Here is an 18,112-nt window from a genome sequence, read left to right as displayed (position 1 = left end):
TGAAGTTTCAGTTTTGTGTTACGCCCTTATTTAAATTATAAGTAATACTTGAAAATAAAAAAATGTATCATTTATTGTAGAAAAGTTCTTATTCTAAAGTATTTATTTTTTTTCGCAACTAATGTACAATTTCTGTGTTGAATTTGTACTTAAAGTCAGAGAGCGTAAAAATGCCTTTCTAAAACCCAAGAAACTAAATTACTGTTTTTCATGTACACACATAGTTTAAATAAGTTAGATTCTCCTTCTTAGCATAAGTATCCTTATATACATTATTCTTAATTTTACTGAAAGCCGTTCAAATAACCACCCATTTGTTTGCTATTACGAGATAGGTTTTTCTCTTCAGGTTTGCCGCGACTCTTCTTAAGAATCTTCGGATGATTGGAGGGGGAAAATTGGTTTAGGCATGTCCCTCTCGCTCATAGTCCAATCAACTTCTTCAGAGTTTTGGCTATTTGAAAAGCCATGATCGAGAGTTCTGTGTTTTGAATGACTGAAAGGTGACCAGTCAAATATTTCACTATATTATCAAAGTGTAGTTTGGGCGCAATCTCTCAAAAGAAGAATTGGGGAATTTCCAAATAAAATTCACGGTGGCATAAAAAACAAAACAACTAATAAACTATCACTAATATTCGATAGCAATAGCTTAATTCAGAATCCAAAGTGAACTCACACGGCATTTATTTAATTTTATTTATTGCCTTTATTCATAATCACCTTAACAAACTAACCCGACGAAAACTCATACATTAGAAACCACGTTTAACTTTGTGCGGTTACATTTAGAACAAGATGCTCAAATTACTAAAAAGTTAAAGTAAAGACAATTAAAAAATTTTCGCTTCAATGGTCTTAATTTGAATTTTAGGTGTGCGATGTGCTGTTCCTTCTCCTTTAGATTGGTCTCATGTTCCTGTACTTTCATATTTAGTTGAAAAAGTTCGGTGTGCATGTCTTGATTTAATTTAATTTGAAAATATTTTTCTTATATTGATTATTAAAGTATAGAGGCTGGACGAATTTTTTTCGTTAATTAAGGCCTGACTCTCGTACTAACCAACGCTATAGATTCCACTACAGATTTATAAATATAGTTTATATCCTTGTTAAAGTCGTAGTTATTATACAAAACACTTTATTTTTCTCTTTGCTTAAGTATTTATCAAATTTGCTTAAATTCAGTGTAAATAATAGTATAAAAATAGGTACATAATTTTACGGTTTTGGCCTGATTAGCATTTTACATGACTTCAAGGAATAGCGTTTCCCCATGTTCCAACGACCCCACCAAATTCCATCGCATGTGTTCAACTGAACTTTAGATCTGCAGTATGTTCCGTTCAAATTACTGAAAAAGTAAGAAATGTTTAACATGTTAATGTACATCACCATATAATCTTTGAAAAGATGAAATAGAAAGTGAAGGTAAACTATCCAACGAATTAAAATTCCTTTTAGAACAAATAAACCAAGGGACTTAAACGTTTCTAAATATTTTTCGATCAACAATACCATTACTATTAGACACTCTTAAAAAAAGTATACGTACCAATCATTTCTACCCCACCATTTGGAACTGGGAGCAAAATAAGAACTGTCCTCAATGCTGGTGTGGTTTATATGACTCCGCAAGGCATCGCCCGCATTTCCTGAGTATTTACCAAGGGAGACCAACTTGTACTTATCATTTTTGCCTCCAACAACAAAGTTATCATATCTTGCAAAAGCAGTCACATTGTCAAAGTCGACTAGGTGGATATATAATTCCAATCTACGACTTGTCGTTATCCTATGCAATTTTTCGAGGCCAATCCAGAATTCACCGTCCAGTTCTCCACAGCCGTTTACCAATTCTGGGACTATGACCTTATCGAAGCTTCCGTCGATTCGACGTTGAATGACCATCCAACCAGCGCCTGCTGAAGGAATATCTTCAAAAACCGCTGCAAAGGGTGCGAAATCAGGAAGTGTAACCAACTTCATTGAAGGCACTTTAGAAGAGTTGAGAAAAACGTGTGAATCACTTGTGTCCTCAGTACCCAGGGTATAAGCAGACAATTTCTGGGCCATTTCCACTAGTTGGTGCTCCTTATCCTGAACCACACCCTCCAACTTCATAATTTTGAGCTTCGATTCATCTACTTTGAATTCAAGCCTGGCGATTTGTTCTTCTTTTTCTCTCAGGTTCTTTTCATAATTCTGTGTTTCATCATTAAATTCGACAAGTTCGTCGCTCTTCTTTTTTAATTTTTCTATTTCCGAGTTCAGCGCATTATTTTTTTTCCCATGTTGATAGTTGGAGTCCGCCGATCCGGATGTTGAAGTACTGCTCTTGCTCAAATCAAGAGCGTTTTGCAATTCCACTATTTGACTTTGCATGCTCTGTAAGCTCAAGTCTTTCGTTTGGTTAACCAAACCGATGGACATTTGTAAGGTCCTTATAACATTGTCCTTATCCTTTATACAACTTTCAAGTAAATTGACCTTTTCTTTTTGGGCCTTGGCATGGATTTCAGCCTCTGCCAGCTTTCGCTCCAGCTCACATATTTTCCGTTCGTGGTTTTCCTTAGTTTTCCGAAGTCCCTGAGCGCTTGTCCCAACAAATTCCATGTCAGAATCACTGCTCTGCTAGAATTAAATGCCGCATTTAGAATTGGATCGCTCTAAGTACGCACACATGTATGTGTGTTTATTATTGCTCACCGAATTGTTCTCTGTGCTTGAGTCTCGGGACGATCGGCCTTTCGACAAGTTGTTCATGCTATCGGGTTTCATGACCAATTGCTAAGCAATAATAAATGATAAATGGAAAGCGATTGTGTATCAAAACAGGGAACACAAGTTGTCAGCGATGAAAATACATGTCTTTACCTCCTGGTGTGACCAGCTGTTCACTATAGCGATAGTGCTTTTTCCGCTGATAAGGCACAACTTATATTTAGGGTATTCCCAAATATAATCACCTTCACGGTTATATTTCAGCCTTTGGCAGTTGTCCTAAATAATATTGTATATATTAACCATGTATATAGGTTGGTAGGAAAAAAACGATTGTGTGTCAATACAATAACCAACAATGAAGAATGAAGCCTCTTTATCCTCTGGTGTGACCAGTTTTGTACTAAAGCGATAGTGATTTCTTTTACTGGTAAGGTAAAACTCCTAAAAAGGGTATTCCCAAAAATTGATCACCTTCACGATTCCGATACAGCCTTTTTATAAAAAATAAAATTTCTTTAATATTAATAAATAAATAAGGTGTAACTCCATATCCCAAGGTTTAAAACACTTTTGATATTTACAACATTTTCATAACCTTTTATTGTTGTTATACTTTCACACATTAACATACCCGTCATATGAAAATGCTTGGCAAAATACAGCTTTGTAGGGTTGATCTTTAATAATCGTTTAACGTCACTACCACACAAAACAAAAAAAGAGCTCAATCGTTAAGTGTTAACAGTTTACGCATATTTATTTTTATGTATTGGGAACATCCAGAGAAATCAATATATAAAAAAAATATTAGGTTTTTATATGAAGCCCTTAATTTCTACTGCTGAAATTTATGTTTCAATTTCTGTAGCCATCTCCAAATATTATTCAAGGTCATCGATACTTGCGTTGCCAGACGAAACCTCTATAATTTTGGCGCCGTCAAGCTGCTGCCCCGAACTTTGCCCCAAAACGATTGGCCCATCGTTACCCTCGGCCGCCCGATTGCCGAACTCCTGCATTTTGACGATCAGCATCGCGAATACTTGAGCTGGAAGGGAGGATTGCAGCACCTGCAGCAGTCGAGCCGGCTGGCCACACACCACGATGGCATTAGCCAAGTGCTCCACGCCAGTCTCGAAGTCTCCGCGGGCGATCAGGGTCTCGCCCAGCTGGATTTCTTGTAGGAAATATCTGAAAAGAATGGAAGAGATTTATAAAAGAAAAGAAAACGACTTTAATATATGCGAAGAAAGAAATATGGTTACTGATCCCATTAATGTGAATTAGATATTAACAGAGATTAAGAGCTCTTATAGTTTATAATAATAACATAAAATAAATTGTTGACGTCCACGATTGCATTAAATATATTAACATTTTCGCTTTTGTTTTTTTTTTAGAAACAAAAGGATTACCTATAATTTTATTTAAACAAAGTAGCTTTGCTGCCGTCACTACTAGTTTTTCATATTGAAAATTACAAATAAAGATGTTTCGATTTTAAGATTTGAAAATAAGATTTCGTATTAAATAGAAATTACTTGCTACTTCTATTTTAAAAAACATTTTTGGGGCTTGGGTTTTAAACAAATTATTTGTGGCGCGTTTTCATTCACTTTCCACCAAAGTTAGGCGGTTTTACGAACATGGATGATCGAGTCGGTCGTAATAGTATTAGGTTGGAACAGTGTAAGGTCTATTTTCAACCGCGTTGTAGGTGGGGTCAAATGTCAGCTGTAGCCAATAGTTTTTTTTGCTAACAAACGTAGCTTAGAATCACTTATGTTTTCGTCCCTCCATACGAAAATTAGGAACCCAAATCGGCCCACCCTAATGTATGCATACATCTGTACATACATACGTACATCGATTTCGTTGGGAAAACATGGACTTGCGTGTATGAATGGAGCTGTAATGAATCGGCACCACTACACGTGCCGCATTATATAATATAATTTCCATCGGGAAACCCTACCTTTCAATGGCTTCATGGTCGTTCAGGTTTGGAATGCCAGGTTTGGCAGTGCCGCTTTTCCGGTTGCGACGGCGACCTAAAACGTGATGAAACGATCAGTTTCTTTCATAATTTACTTGCAGCCCCGAGATTCTTACGCTCACGGACTTTCTTCTTGTACTCGGGGTCGTTGCGGCGCTTCTTGTCGAAGTAGATGCAGTATCCAATGAACAGAGTGCCAGCCACCCCCGCTGCAATGCCAATTGCAGTTTTGTTCATTTCTATCATTATTATCTCGCCTCCAACTATTTTATTTTACATTTAGTAGTGCAGTGTGACTGTGGAACTGGCAATCAATAATCCCGTCCGGAAATATACTTTTAATACCATTTCTGTTTTGTAAATATACCGCAAACATACCATTAATATACTTAATAATTATGCCAATAATCCTAAAAAGAAAAGAGTTTATCGTAGTTAATTGGAAAATAGCATTATGAATCTATGTATAAATAGGGAAAGCATTGATATCTATAAGCATTTTTAAATGTATGTTTACAATGATATTTATATAATTTTAGACTTAAATATAGACTTATTTTTTGCATGAGTCACTGCATTCACTTAGAGATTATTTAATGTCTTTCAGTAATATTTGCATCTATAAATTAGTTTTGAAAAAATCCACAGGGTCGCCATCTGCCCAATAGAGGTTTTGCCCCTCGGAAAATTTCCCACATATAGCCTTTTCCCACTGAATAGATCCGCTTGGAACAGTTGGAATTTTTTTGAAATAAGAAATTCGTATTCGATAAATGTACTTTTACCATCCAGTAGTAAATAAATTGAATTGCTGAAACTTGGTAAAACTGCTATGTTCTTAAAACCTGTTAATTTTTTTTAAAATCTTTTTTGTCTTTTTATAGGAATCTACCTTCAACCTTCAACGCACATTAGTTATTATTTACTTATTGAGCAGCTTGTTCGGATACATCTACGTTAAATAAAGTGGGTAGAACAGATTAAACATTGGGCAGGAATTGCGCTGCCGCTAACAACAAACTTAAATTAAATAAGTTAATCCAAAAAATTAATCTTTTTTTTTTAATTTTTAAATTTGTTTTTAGCACTGGTTGGTTTTGGTTTCTTAGTAAGTGCACCACTGGTTTTATCATAATTATAAAGTTATGAAAACACCCGAGTTGTCAAGACTGGCCCTCAAACAAATGAAAACATAAATTTTCTATAATCAATGCATCAATACTGAAAACAATTACTCAGCTTTTTTGTCCAACTCTACATTTTTGAAAATGTAACCAGCGAACTTCACTTTTACTCGAAAACATCTAACTGGCGCAGAACCATGATGAATTCCAAAAGCTAAATTGATAAGTTCCGAACTGAGAGTGTGTGGTTGGGCCCAAGAGTGTGGATACGTGTATATACGGGCATACATAAGAGCCTTTATGATTGTATTCTGTAAATATTCATTTCTCTTTAATAAATAGGTGTTAGTGGCCCGTTGTTAGGTTCCCTATTGAACAGTTCCTCCACTTGACCCGGGAGCACTCAATCGACCGTAACAGTACCATGCGGAGCTTGTGGCTAAATACGTTGACCAAGCAAAGTAAGCGGAAATATTAGCTAAACTCTTTCTGAAACTGATAGGGTATCGTCCTAGGCTTGTATCGGCTGAGTGCCAAGAGGTACTCCACCAACAACGAGCCCAAGGAACCCGTGGTGAGGACTAAATCGATACCTGGCCCCAAATCACTTGAGCTTAAAAAGCAGCTGGATTCTGTTCAGGTGAGTTTTATTTTCCCTTATCAAGAGCACAGCTATAAATAATAGTTAACGAGCTCGTACGTTTTCCTCCTAAATCTAATTTCGACATCAGGCCATATGTCCCACTTAAAGATAACTTTTAGACAACGCGGAGTGTCTTATTTATTAAAAGAAATTGCTTGCTTATAGGCAACGGGAACCATCCAATTGTTTGCTGATTACGAAAAGTCCATTGGAAATTACCTCTACGATGTTGATGGCAACATCTTACTCGATGTCTACACTCAAATCTCATCAGTTCCCTTAGGCTACAACCATCCCAGACTGTACAAGGTCTTTAACAATGAGCAAAACGTGAAAAGTAAGTAGGGGAAACTCCTCTGGTGTTATTTTGCATGAGTTATTTTAATGGGTATTTAAAAATTAAAATCTATAATGGATAGTTACAGCACCTAAACCAATTTGATAGTCTCAAAAGCACAATAATATTCAATTTAGAGCTATATTTAGACTGTCCCCTTTGACTATTTCCAGCTTTGATTAACAGACCTGCCCTAGGTGTCTTCCCTGGCAAAGAATGGCCGGAAAAACTACATTCGGTTCTTTCGAACATTGCACCGAAAGGACTTAACAAGATCACAACGATGATGTGCGGCTCGTGCTCGAATGAGAACGCCTACAAGAGCATCTTTATCTGGTAAGACTTAGAAAACATCTTAGAAGAAAAATAGAAAATTATATATTTACTTGTGAAGTAATGAATTAACTGTGGATATTATAATGCAACGTGTAAATATTAGTTATTAGCTATATTACCTATTTTGCACAGGTACCAAAACAAGCTTCGCGGTAACAAACCCCTCACTGAGCAGGAGAAGAACTCTTGCATGATCAACATTCCGCCGGGAGCTCCGAAACTAAGTATCCTCTCCTTCAAGGGAGCTTTCCACGGGCGTACTTTGGGTGCCCTCTCCACCACGCATTCGAAGTATATCCACAAGCTGGACGTTCCTTCCTTCGATTGGCCTATTGCCTCGTTCCCGGAGTACAAGTATCCCTTGGACGAAAATGTAGCGCACAACAAGAAGGAGGACGAAAAGTGCCTTAGCGAAGTGCAGGATCTCATTCAGCAGTACGCAAGCAAGAATCCTGTCGCCGGAATCGTGGTGGAGCCCATTCAAAGTGAGGGTGGAGACAACGAGGCATCGCCCGAGTTCTTCAGGAGTCTTCAGGCCATTTGCAAGAAGAACGGCATCGCCCTCTTGATCGATGAAGTCCAGACCGGCGGAGGCAGCACCGGCAAGTTCTGGGCCCATGAGCACTTCAACTTGGAGAGTCCCCCCGATGTCGTGACCTTCAGCAAGAAGCTGCAGCTGGGCGGCTACTTCCACAACGATGACTTCATTCCGAACGAGCCGTACAGAATTTTCAACACCTGGATGGGCGACCCAGGAAAAGTCCTGCTCCTGGAGGAGGTGGTGAAAGTGATTCAGGAAGAAAAGCTTTTGGCCAATGTCGATGTGGCCGGAAGGGTTTTGAAGAATGGTCTGCTAGACCTGGAGAAGGAATTCCCACATATCTTGAACTCCACTCGTGGACGTGGAACATTCTTGGCCATTAATTGCACCAACACCAAAGTGCGAGATCAAATAATTGGCGCCCTGAAGTTGCAAGGCATCCAAACCGGAGGTTGTGGAGAAATTTCCATAAGATTCCGCCCAGCTTTGATATTTAAGGAATATCATGCAAACATCGTCCTGGACCGCTTCCGCAAAGTCCTTCAAGCTATTTAAGAAGACGATATAAAAACCCAAAGATGATTGTGCTCTGAAAATTGCAAGTGCATGCAGTTTATATATGTTACCAAAATGAATAATAAAATGAAATTATTTTATCCCTCTGTTAATGGGGTGTTTTTATGGACTCAGAAGAAAAATGGGACAAGGAAAATTAATTTTTGTTTTAATTTATGAGCAGGAGATTAAATCATCAGGCACAATTTCATTAACATGATAAAGAAAAATATGCCAGAACCAAAGCCTCCCCAAGATAAACGTAAGTTAAAGCCACCAAAATATAGTTATTAGATTATAGTCTATATAATCTATATACCAAGCAGATAAGGTAATCTTATCTTGGTGAGAGAAAGGCAACCAAAAACTAGACATTAAAAAATTATAGAGAAATTTGAAATAGAAATAAAATTTGTGAAGATAGCAGTTAAACGAAAAAAATGTTTGCCAAGGGGAAAAATTTTACCGATAGAGTGCTACTATATATTTACAACTAAATAAATGAATTAAGATTTCATTCTTTTAAGATACGAATTGCGCATAAAAGTATGCAACACCGATTTTGTGAGAACATTTTAACTCCCTGAATAAGTTAAATTTTATATAAACATTTTCACATTTTAAAATGAGCAAATTAGAAAAAGTGTAGTTTTTCGACATAAGTTTAGCCGTGCTCACCATTTTTATATTTTCCATAATAATTAAAAAAACGCTTCCTTTATGATCATTTTATTATGAAAAATTTAAAACCTCAACATGGGTGTTTTGGAACGGTCATAATAGATATTATTTAATATTATAATTTAATATTATAAGAATTGTTTATTATTAGAAAGAAATATACATAATGGCCATACTGAAACAAAACAATTTAATTCGCAATTACTCTATACACGTTTAAATGATTATTGCTTGCTTTTCAATAGTAATTAAGTTAATGAGACTGTGGATCACACTGTAATAATCGTACTATTGATGGATCACTTTTGGCTCCTTCAATGAACTCTTCCAAGCTTAACTTTCCATCTTTGTTTCGATCCATTTGCCGAAAAATCTTATCGGTTCGTTTTTCCGGAGTACTTTCGTCCTCTGGCATTTTCATCACCGATCCGACCATTTTATATATTGCCTGAGAAGGAGGATATATTTTTATTAGCTACCTGTGATGCAGAATTAATCAATTTTATCCCCATTTTAGAAACTTACTGTAACAATTTCTAGCATTTCCTGCCGCGATATGTATCCGTTTCCATCTAGATCATACATTGAGAATGCCCATTTCAGTTTTTGCTCGAGTTTGCCTCGAGATGTGACACTTAGTGCACATAAAAACTCTCTAAAGTCTATAGTGCCATCGCCGTTTGCGTCGAATGTTCGAAAAACATGTTCTGCAAACTAAAAAAGGGATAAGACACAAGGTTATAAAAAAGGTAAATGATAAATCGAAATGTATTTCTGTTCATAGTAACTTAAAGAACAAAGTTTACCTTGCTGGCATCGCCATATGGGAAGAAGTTCCCATATATCTTCTTAAACTCCTCTACTGATAAGTGCCCACTAGGGCAGTCCTTAAGAAAGCCTTTATACCATTCTTGGATCTCAGCATCTAAAAGAATACAATTATTTTCGCCAAGCTTATCATGGGGTTATTATCAGGTTTGGACTTACCTGTGAACTCTGTGTTTTGCTTGAGATCCTCCAAAACTTCAGGTTTTAGTTTACTATTTTGCTTTCCCATTGTTGCAGAACAATTTCATTATACAGTTATCTTAAAATGCAATATAATATTTATCATTAACAACTATAAATTGGACAAACGGAAATTGTTTCATCGGGTACCGAAGTTTAAATACTCTTGCAGACCGATTGTTTACGATAAGCCAAATTAGGCCATTTGAAAATGTACTACCTTCCTGTAGTGTAAACCTTTAGTTCGTCTTCTTTATTCTTATAAAACTTAGTAAATATACTTAATATAGTTTCACTGAATGCAAAAATAAGACTATTACAGAACATTCATGAACATTCCCGGTGTGAATTAGTATATATATTTAAACTAAAAAATAATAGCTATTGAGTATGATAGCTGGTGGAAAAAGCCTAAATACTTTTTATCCATGTAACCCCTGTAAATAACATCAAGCCGTGGACAAAATAATATCTATGTCTGAAACACTAACTAAGCGCTCTAAAGCTAATTAAAATCGCATTATAACAAAATCCAGCACTAAAGAAAAACGCACATCCTTATTTATTTCGAATCTGTCTTACAATCCTTTACTTAACATAGCACGTGTGATCCAATAAGTTGTCATATTGTGAGTTTGAAGAGTGTACCGCCGTCGTGACCAAGCCGAGGAAAACCACTACCAAAACGTGTGATCAATGCGAAGAAGCAAAATTAAAAATTATAAATGGGATGATACATTTTTAATGTATTATTTTGAATGACACACTGAAAATAGTTTAATGATTTCATAGTTTTATAGTAGTTTAATTTTAGTATAAGAAATATAAATTAAATATTTATACATTTCATTACTGATTTCATCAAATACACACATATTGTAGGATATAATTGTTTATGGTGCCAACATTTTTGACAACTCCTCATCTTGCAAACATCCTTTCAAGAACTCATCTTGGGTTAATTGACCATCGTTATTTTCGTCCATTTTTGCAAAAATATTTTTTGCTCTTTCTTCTGCTGAATCAGCTGGACGATTAGATGAGCACGCTCCTAGCATGTCATAAATTGCCTGAGAAGACACAAATCACGTTAATAACGACAACTTAGAAGGTTCATACATGGTAACATGATAGAAACTGAATATATATGTCTTAAAAAGACTTTAGTTCCCACCTGAACAATTTTGGTCATTTCTTGTATGTCTATAACACCGTTGCCATCGACATCGTACATTCGAAAAGCCCACTTTAACTTTTCTTCCGGTGTTCCGCTCGAAGTTACATCTATTGCGAGTAAAAATTCCTGAAAAATATATTTTGTTTAGGAATTGAAGATGACATAGGAAATTATCCACCAGTAACGAAATATATAAGACAATTACGCTGTAAAGTTGTCAAATAATGATGCATCTATTATTTTAGTTGGTTCATTATTTAAGTATCATGCGCGATAGGGCCCACAAACTGACATAGCTATACAATAATAGCACAATATGCATTCTCATCACATATACAATATACATACGATCATCCACAAATGAGGGACATCCAAATATGTACAATCGGCTTTAAAAAAATTATAAAACATTTCAAGTCAACAATCAATTGAATGGGATGGGCTGGATCAGATCAAAGAAACCTACACTCGAAATCATAAAAAATAAACTAGTGTTCTTCAAGCCTGTCCAAAAATATTAAAACATCTCAGCGAGTATTATTGAATGGCAGATTTTTAACAAAGTTTGTAACCGAAGTTTGCTGTAATTATCAAAACCAACATAATACCAAGAGAAAACTCTCACAGTAACCCTCTATCGACGGCAACGAAGTAGTAGTAGTAGTAGAGGAACAATTACCTTAAAGTCAATATATCCATTTTTGTCCATATCGAATGTACGAAAAACATGGTCACAAAACTCTTCCGCGTTTCCGGATGGGAAAAACATTTTATACATATCGACAAATTTTGCTGGCGTCAATCGGCCGTTGGGACAATCTTGCTATATAAACGAGACGAACGTACATAAAATGAGACTCTTTTCTTCGGTGGTGTAATTTTTGTACTCACCTTAAATCCTTTATACCACTCTTTAATTGTGGCTTCGTCATATCTCGTATGCGTTTTTAAAAACTCCATGTCTTCTTTGGTTAAACGGTCTTTACTACTTAAGCACCCCATGTTTTCACTGTTTATAACTTTTTAGGAGCTAATTGGTTTCTATTTAGTTCTTTCTTTGTTTAAATTGCTTTGCCTGGTCTGTACATTTGACTTAATGTTTATTTCTGGACAGAAAAACTCCAAATCAATAATTGTGTTTGTATAGCATTACGTTAACGATATGTATGAATTGCGGCACGAACAAATGATGATTGAACGAGCGACTCATTTATAAATTTTTCTTGATAATAATAAGCAAAAATGTACTTGACTATTAACTTGTATATTTCAAACCTGATGTGTACCGAAGGACTAATCAAATGGTTGAGGCGCATGCGCGGAAATTGTCTCTATACATGACGATTATTGGTTAACCATATTTTCTGTACACGGTAGGACTTTTTTAAAAAAGGAAACAGGGTTGCCACGTTCACCTACAACATTTAACAATTATGTCAGCTTGCTTACTACAGTGACGTTACTTTTATTTAATATTGCTAAATGCTAAAAGGTAAAATATGTTGAATGAGAAACATGAAATTAATAGACTTCAAAGAGTTGCCCCTAGTAAGGTTATTCCGCAGCATAGAAGCTTTTTATTTTAATAGCAAAGTATGCTTATAGCTTTCCGCTTTTTGAGTTATTTAGAATAACAGATCAATATATTTAGGAAGAGTTTAATTTGTGTATCACTTTTTATGGTTATTGAGTATTATTTATAAAAATGTACAAAAAGCGATGCAGAGCCGCAAATTAAAAAGTGTGTCAGTCGATTCCCACGTAGAACGGTTACCTCACCTTCAAAACAACCGTCACACAAACTGCGATCCCGTCAGAAAAAGCAAAATGCCATTCTGGAGAAAGCTAGATCAGTGGTCGAAAAGTGCAAGAGATGAAGTATGGTTTGGTTTCGCACAGCCACGAAACAATTTATTTTTATTTAGCTCGACGATAAATTTTATAGACTGTTCCATTTTCGATTTAAAATTTTCGTTTTCTCTACCGAGAAGACAGTAAGATTATAAAATATAAACCGCGTATGATCTCCGTTAATATACGTCCTTGTTGTCAATAAATGTTTTTATCAAAGAAAAATGCGTTCTTTGACCAATATTAAAAACATCTGCAAGGGTATTTTTTAGGGTTTAATAATAAATTTATTGTTGGTTTTATAAAATTCGAGTGGAAATTAAACATGATCAGTTAGAATGATAGATTATTGTAAAGGTTTACACACACATTTGGAAAATATTTAGTACAAATCGTATATTTTTATTTGGCTGCTTAAGTATTGGATTAGTCATGCATTTTAGGCTATATAAAGCTAGGCACAAATATTAATGGTAGGATTTAATATTTGCCTCGTACAAGACCGTTTACTCACATGAGATTATTTTCCGTCGACCAAGTCAAGGCATCATTTACCTCGGGGGTTAATACGCTGAAAATAAAAATGACGGCTGATTAATATAACAATATAGTGTTTAGGGGACTTAAAATTAAAGAAAGCGTTTATTTTAAAACCTATTTTAAAATAATTGTGTAGGAATACATTTATGTTGTGTTTCGTTTGGTAGTTTAAGTTCAATTTTTATAAAAACAAGAGGTTTTTAGCACTCAATTTAAAACTTTGGATAAAATATTATAAAGCTAAGGTCAAGGCCAGTATAAAAGTAATTAGTCCGCTCCAAAGCATCTATTGTTTTATATAGGATTCCTCGAGTATATTGCACTTTCGAATGCGTATCTTGAGAGCACGATTGGGAGCAAGGCTGCCCAGCATTCGGGTCACTTGGTAAATCTTGTTTCTTGGTCAGTTGTTACTCTCTACGGCGGAATAGGCGAGTGCGAAGCCAATGCAGTTTGGGATCTGCCTTCATGATGGACTCGTTGGGCGAAATGGAATTTTGGCACACGCATACGCCTGCGTGTCACGTGGGGAAGGCACGGCCCGCGCCTACAATTTTGTGCCCTCCCAGAGTTCGGTGTTATGGCTCTTTTTGCACACAATATTCACACACATCGGGTTGGGTTCGAGATAAAAAAACTTGGCACTTCCGAATCAGGCCGAACCGAGTATTCCCCTGGCTAGTTCCGGCAGGGGCTTACTTTCGACTGGGTGGTTCAACTCCCAGTGGGGATTGGGCTCTCGACACTCCGCCGTCTTACATAAATTGACACTATTTTCGCTCGCAACTTGGGTGCATTAATATAACCGGCTCGCAATGGCGGGGCTTCAATTTAAATAAAGTACTTTGTTGTTTGTCCATATGTATGTGCGTGTGTGGCCAATTTGTTTGTCGGGCCACTTGCCCTCAGAATATCCAGGGAAAGCGCCAGCAACCTACACATTTCTTATATTCCACATGAATTCGTCCTAAATTGTTATTTTCGATGTTTTATTATACGCATATATGTGCTCCCAAGTGCATATATACATACGTACGCGCACAATATATGCACGCAAAATGAGTAAAGTGTGTATATAGCTCGGATCACCCGGAATCGGGTGCCTCCGTGGGCGTCGGAGCGTTTATTACCTGACGAAAAACCACACATTGATTCCAGGCACATTTCTGACACCTGCCAAATTAAGCAGCACCACTTTTTGCAAATGCAATAAACTTATTCGACCAAAACACAATCAATACAACAAATTTAGGGGTGGCTAAGCCAGCCGATATATATTGAATTAGAGGTGTATCGATATGTTTTGCTGTCCATGCTGTTGTTGCTTTTGCTTGGCTGAAAACCACAACAAAATTAGGGTGGCCGTTTCACGGTTGATTATACCCTCTTTCCACGGCATTTTTTTACGATAGTTTTTGAAATCTTCTTCTAACCCGTATAAATTATCTACTTCGAGAACGTAAACGAACCAATGCCTAAAAAATCGTAGAATTGTAGATGGAAAGGACCTTAAATGGTACACATGCATTTCAAACAGCTGAGATTAATTTTTAAAATTTACAAAGCTAAGAATATATGCCTTATACATATTTGTTAGGAACTGATATGATATTGAAGAACATACTGGTTCCAGAATAATAATAACATTTTTCGAAAATGTTGAATAAACTCTTCACTCTCTGGGAAGAATCTACGAGATACGATTAAATTCCACTTCTATTTTATTAAGTAAAGATTTTATTTAAATAAGTTAATTTTAAATTGCCCTGTTATACCAGTCGATTGGTAACTAACGTTGTCTTTATTCAAGTACTGATTGAACCTTTTTTTTTCGTATTAAAAAAATACTTTTTAAGAGTTGACATAACTCTAAATGACTTTATTTTACTTGATGGGATGTCATGAAACCCGCCAAAATTTTGTACCTAGGCATTTTTTTTGTGTCCAACACATATTTAATTGAATTATAATCATCATCTTTTTTATTCTTATAAATATACATAAAAAATTAAATTCAGGTAAAAAAATCAATTAAAAGATAGAATTTTCAGAGGGAACAAAATGTCAGCGACTTAAGTTTTAATTTATACCCTACTAAAATAACTAGTAATCATCTAATTCTTGCTTCTTTCAAAATGAATTAAACTACACTAGGAAGTGGATAATTAATCAAAGAGAGAGCTTTCGCCCTTTCGGTTTCTAAAATAAACATGATCTTTCAGCTTTATACTGCTCACTTAATTGTAGGACTAATCTGTTGAGTTCGCCCAGCTGACTGACTAGTATATACATAGGTGTTAATAGTGATTTGGCCAATTAAATGTAGTACGTGTGTATGTATGTCAATCAATGTATATAGATTCTGCCTCTCGATATATTTAGATTAAGTTTTCAAAGTGCATTTGTTTCGAGCAGCAGTTCGATCATTTAGTCTTTTTTCTTTTATATCAGTATCAACACTATAGTAAAGGTATTGTCGCTGAATTTTCTAGCGAACCCAATATCCTAGATAAGCTGTGCTAGGTGATAGAAATTCAATGTGATACCTTTGCCCAAATGACAAAACAATGTTTTTGCAGTTCAGATAGTGCAAGGATATTTCCATATCCCGACGCTTAATAACACTTTCCTTATGTTCTGCGATTTAAGTGGTTTAATATTACATTCTTTCAAAGATAATTCTAATCAAACTGATAAAAATAGTTTGAAACCCATTCTGTTTGCCGAATGATGTAACCCTTTATATATAGATTTAGATGCATTGCACCATTTCAATCGTCCTGAATTCGAAACACTTAAAGAAATGCGAGCAATTTGGGTGTCCTTGTTTCGGAGAACTTTAAGAAATTCGATCTAATTTAGTTTATTTTTAAATGAGGATGAAATTTGGGTGAAGCCATGTTATGCAACTTTTGAAAAGGTCACTGTGCACTAAAAACAAGAAGATGATAAGTAATTATACTTTGGGACCTTGGTCTTCAGTGGCATATGCTGTTAAAGATTTTTGACTTACAAACCCACCGTTTGCATTCCAGTAATATGGCAGACGAAGAAGATCCATGGGGTTTCGACGACGGCGGCGAGGAGGAGAAGGCGGCTTCATCGAACCAGGCATCCAACCAGGGAACTCCGGCCCCACCCTCGAAAGCACCGAGTGTGGCCTCCGATCACAAGGCTGACAGCGTGGTGGCAGGCACTCCGGCCAACGAGGAGGCTGCTCCTGGAGAAATCGAAGAAATCAAAGCGCCGCCACCTCCGCCAGAAGACGATGGGTATAGGAAACCGGTGCAGTTGTACCGGCACTGGGTCAGGTTGGTGCTGCTGAGATAACCCGGGTTCCAACACATCTTATGCAATCTTGTACTTGCAGGCCGAAGTTTCTCCAATACAAATATATGTACAACTACAGAACCAATTATTATGACGATGTAATTGACTATATTGACAAAAAACAAACTGGAGTGACACGGGAGATCCCAAGACCCCAAACGTGGGCGGAACGTGTCCTGCGCACACGAAATATCAGGTAAAATATTGAAATTACGCAAAAATTTAAAATAAAATATATCTCTTTATAATCACCCATTTTAGTGGCAGTGACATCGATTCCTACGCACCAGCCAAGAGGGACAAACAATTAATTCAGACACTGGCGGCCTCGATAAGAACTTATAATTACCACACCAAGGCATATATCAACCAAAGATATGCGAGTGTTCTTTAAGTAGGCACACCTAAATGTAATAATAGAAACGTCATAAAGGATGAATACTCGTAGCTATAAAAGATGATATCATTTCTAAAAGATGTATACTTATAGACAGTCAGTAAGCGTTTGTATATCTGCGCATATCCAACTCTGTATCGGCCTTAAGTAGTGAGGATCGAAACACTTTTCAAGAGACAAAGAATATATTTTGTATATTTTCTTACACGCGTAATTTCTGTTAATATATGGGTACATATATTTTTATATATTAACACAACTTACCTCTCAATACATGGTATTTTTAAGATTATTTACTTGCATTTTAGCAAAGTAAATAAATTAAAAAACTTATTTATATTGTAAAGGCTAAAATAAAAACTGTGCAATAAATAAAAATACATAAATTTTGTTATTTTATTTGTATGCTATTTGAGGGGTTACATTACGTTTTCAGATAAATAACACATGTAATTATACAAATATATATATATTGTCTTAAAACTATTTAATGCCACTTTTTGTACTTTCGTTTATGGAGGTAAAGATTAGGTAACATCCAGATGGGTCGACTGTCAGCTCGATACTGCTCTCTATTTCCGAGTATTAAAACACCAGAACAGTCCAAAGACCGCCTATATAAGGTGCAATGCAGAGATTATACTCACCCTAATAGCACATAATAGAGTAAATTAGGCTATTGTGTGCGTTGAATTAGTGAAAAATTCAGAGTGGACAAGTAGAGCTTTTTTAGTTTATGTGTTCCAATATTAAATTAACACTATATATATATAAAAAGAACCCTTAAAAAGAAAATTTATAAAATTATTTAAGTGGTTTTTATATTACAATTTTGTAATTTTATCACACTGGTCCACCTTAACCAAAAG

The 18,112-nt window shown here is 35.9% G+C and overlaps 6 protein-coding genes across 9 annotated transcripts; 2 read left to right on the top strand and 4 right to left on the bottom strand.

Moving 5' to 3' along the window:
* Positions 1–685: 685 nt before the first annotated feature.
* Positions 686–2,980, bottom strand: LOC108028092 (fibrinogen-like protein 1). Of its 3 annotated transcripts, none has more exons than XM_017099736.3 (4): positions 2,878–2,980; positions 2,710–2,790; positions 1,556–2,634; positions 686–1,354 (listed from the first exon to the last, which is right to left on the bottom strand). In XM_017099736.3, the coding sequence occupies exons 2-4, from the start codon at positions 2,779–2,781 to the stop codon at positions 1,222–1,224; spliced, it is 1,284 nt and encodes a 427-aa protein (XP_016955225.1). In that variant the 5' UTR covers positions 2,782–2,790; positions 2,878–2,980; the 3' UTR covers positions 686–1,221. The 3 variants fall into 3 exon arrangements, with proteins under 3 accessions (XP_016955225.1, XP_016955226.1, XP_050741762.1); XM_017099737.3 differs by having other exon boundaries at positions 1,556–2,631; XM_050885805.1 differs by lacking the exon at positions 2,878–2,980 and having other exon boundaries at positions 1,556–2,631; positions 2,710–2,871.
* A 478-nt stretch (positions 2,981–3,458) lies between these two features.
* Positions 3,459–5,036, bottom strand: LOC108028672 (mitochondrial import receptor subunit TOM20 homolog). Its single transcript, XM_017100604.2, has 3 exons — positions 4,840–5,036; positions 4,703–4,778; positions 3,459–3,918 (listed from the first exon to the last, which is right to left on the bottom strand). Exons 1-3 carry the CDS (start codon positions 4,967–4,969, stop codon positions 3,609–3,611), a joined length of 516 nt encoding a protein of 171 aa, XP_016956093.1. The 5' UTR covers positions 4,970–5,036; the 3' UTR covers positions 3,459–3,608.
* A 1,087-nt stretch (positions 5,037–6,123) lies between these two features.
* On the top strand, positions 6,124–8,372 carry LOC108028671 (4-aminobutyrate aminotransferase, mitochondrial). The gene is made up of 5 exons (XM_017100603.3): positions 6,124–6,308; positions 6,363–6,487; positions 6,656–6,827; positions 7,001–7,163; positions 7,296–8,372. Exons 1-5 carry the CDS (start codon positions 6,272–6,274, stop codon positions 8,257–8,259), a joined length of 1,461 nt encoding a protein of 486 aa, XP_016956092.1. The 5' UTR covers positions 6,124–6,271; the 3' UTR covers positions 8,260–8,372.
* Positions 8,373–9,111: 739 nt separating this feature from the next.
* Positions 9,112–14,738, bottom strand: LOC108028673 (neurocalcin homolog). Its single transcript, XM_017100605.3, has 6 exons — positions 14,647–14,738; positions 13,491–13,547; positions 9,928–10,027; positions 9,747–9,865; positions 9,466–9,654; positions 9,112–9,388 (listed from the first exon to the last, which is right to left on the bottom strand). Exons 3-6 carry the CDS (start codon positions 9,995–9,997, stop codon positions 9,194–9,196), a joined length of 573 nt encoding a protein of 190 aa, XP_016956094.1. The 5' UTR covers positions 9,998–10,027; positions 13,491–13,547; positions 14,647–14,738; the 3' UTR covers positions 9,112–9,193.
* LOC108028674 (neuronal calcium sensor 2) lies at positions 10,725–14,736 on the bottom strand. Of its 2 annotated transcripts, XM_017100607.3 has the most exons (6): positions 14,647–14,736; positions 13,491–13,547; positions 12,017–12,231; positions 11,805–11,948; positions 11,123–11,251; positions 10,725–11,018 (listed from the first exon to the last, which is right to left on the bottom strand). In XM_017100607.3, the coding sequence occupies exons 3-6, from the start codon at positions 12,125–12,127 to the stop codon at positions 10,842–10,844; spliced, it is 561 nt and encodes a 186-aa protein (XP_016956096.1). In that variant the 5' UTR covers positions 12,128–12,231; positions 13,491–13,547; positions 14,647–14,736; the 3' UTR covers positions 10,725–10,841. The 2 variants fall into 2 exon arrangements, with proteins under 2 accessions (XP_016956096.1, XP_016956097.1); XM_017100608.3 differs by lacking the exons at positions 11,805–11,948; positions 12,017–12,231.
* Positions 14,739–15,917: 1,179 nt separating the features above from the next.
* On the top strand, positions 15,918–17,629 carry LOC108028055 (flightin). Its single transcript, XM_017099693.3, has 4 exons — positions 15,918–15,986; positions 16,552–16,827; positions 16,887–17,042; positions 17,108–17,629. The coding sequence occupies exons 2-4, from the start codon at positions 16,556–16,558 to the stop codon at positions 17,238–17,240; spliced, it is 561 nt and encodes a 186-aa protein (XP_016955182.1). The 5' UTR covers positions 15,918–15,986; positions 16,552–16,555; the 3' UTR covers positions 17,241–17,629.
* The last annotated feature ends 483 nt before the right edge of the window (positions 17,630–18,112 follow it).

Source organism: Drosophila biarmipes, chromosome 3L (assembly GCF_025231255.1).
Source record: "Drosophila biarmipes strain raj3 chromosome 3L, RU_DBia_V1.1, whole genome shotgun sequence".
Lineage (NCBI taxonomy): Eukaryota > Metazoa > Arthropoda > Insecta > Diptera > Drosophilidae > Drosophila > Drosophila biarmipes.
The sequence above is the reverse complement of the archived record's forward strand: the minus strand, read 5'-3'. Positions and strand labels throughout refer to the sequence as shown.

Excerpts from the sequence above, each read along its gene's own strand:
- LOC108028055 (XM_017099693.3), top strand. The coding sequence starts at position 16,556 with ATGGCAGACGAAGAAGATCCATGGGGTTTCGACGACGGCGGCGAGGAG. Across the intron at positions 16,828-16,886 it reads TTGTACCGGCACTGGGTCAG|GCCGAAGTTTCTCCAATACA; the intron begins GTTGGTGCTGCT and ends TTGTACTTGCAG. Across the intron at positions 17,043-17,107 it reads CTGCGCACACGAAATATCAG|TGGCAGTGACATCGATTCCT; the intron begins GTAAAATATTGA and ends CACCCATTTTAG.
- LOC108028092 (XM_017099736.3), bottom strand. The coding sequence starts at position 2,781 with ATGAAACCCGATAGCATGAACAACTTGTCGAAAGGCCGATCGTCCCGA. Across the intron at positions 2,635-2,709 it reads CAAGCACAGAGAACAATTCG|CAGAGCAGTGATTCTGACAT; the intron begins GTGAGCAATAAT and ends ATTTAATTCTAG. Across the intron at positions 1,355-1,555 it reads TGGTGGGGTAGAAATGATTG|TAATTTGAACGGAACATACT; the intron begins GTACGTATACTT and ends TTACTTTTTCAG.
- LOC108028671 (XM_017100603.3), top strand. The coding sequence starts at position 6,272 with ATGCGGAGCTTGTGGCTAAATACGTTGACCAAGCAAA. Across the intron at positions 6,488-6,655 it reads AGCAGCTGGATTCTGTTCAG|GCAACGGGAACCATCCAATT; the intron begins GTGAGTTTTATT and ends GCTTGCTTATAG. Across the intron at positions 6,828-7,000 it reads CAATGAGCAAAACGTGAAAA|CTTTGATTAACAGACCTGCC; the intron begins GTAAGTAGGGGA and ends GACTATTTCCAG.
- LOC108028672 (XM_017100604.2), bottom strand. The coding sequence starts at position 4,969 with ATGATAGAAATGAACAAAACTGCAATTGGCATTGCAGCGGGGGTGGCT. Across the intron at positions 4,779-4,839 it reads CAAGAAGAAAGTCCGTGAGC|GTCGCCGTCGCAACCGGAAA; the intron begins GTAAGAATCTCG and ends ATCACGTTTTAG. Across the intron at positions 3,919-4,702 it reads GACCATGAAGCCATTGAAAG|ATATTTCCTACAAGAAATCC; the intron begins GTAGGGTTTCCC and ends CATTCTTTTCAG.
- LOC108028674 (XM_017100607.3), bottom strand. The coding sequence starts at position 12,127 with ATGGGGTGCTTAAGTAGTAAAGACCGTTTAACCAAAGAAGACATGGAG. Across the intron at positions 11,252-11,804 it reads ATGGATATATTGACTTTAAG|GAATTTTTACTCGCAATAGA; the intron begins GTAATTGTTCCT and ends TATATTTTTCAG. Across the intron at positions 11,019-11,122 it reads AAATGACCAAAATTGTTCAG|GCAATTTATGACATGCTAGG; the intron begins GTGGGAACTAAA and ends GTGTCTTCTCAG.
- LOC108028673 (XM_017100605.3), bottom strand. The coding sequence starts at position 9,997 with ATGGGAAAGCAAAATAGTAAACTAAAACCTGAAGTTTTGGAGGATCTC. Across the intron at positions 9,655-9,746 it reads CATATGGCGATGCCAGCAAG|TTTGCAGAACATGTTTTTCG; the intron begins GTAAACTTTGTT and ends TCCCTTTTTTAG. Across the intron at positions 9,389-9,465 it reads AAATGCTAGAAATTGTTACA|GCAATATATAAAATGGTCGG; the intron begins GTAAGTTTCTAA and ends CCTCCTTCTCAG.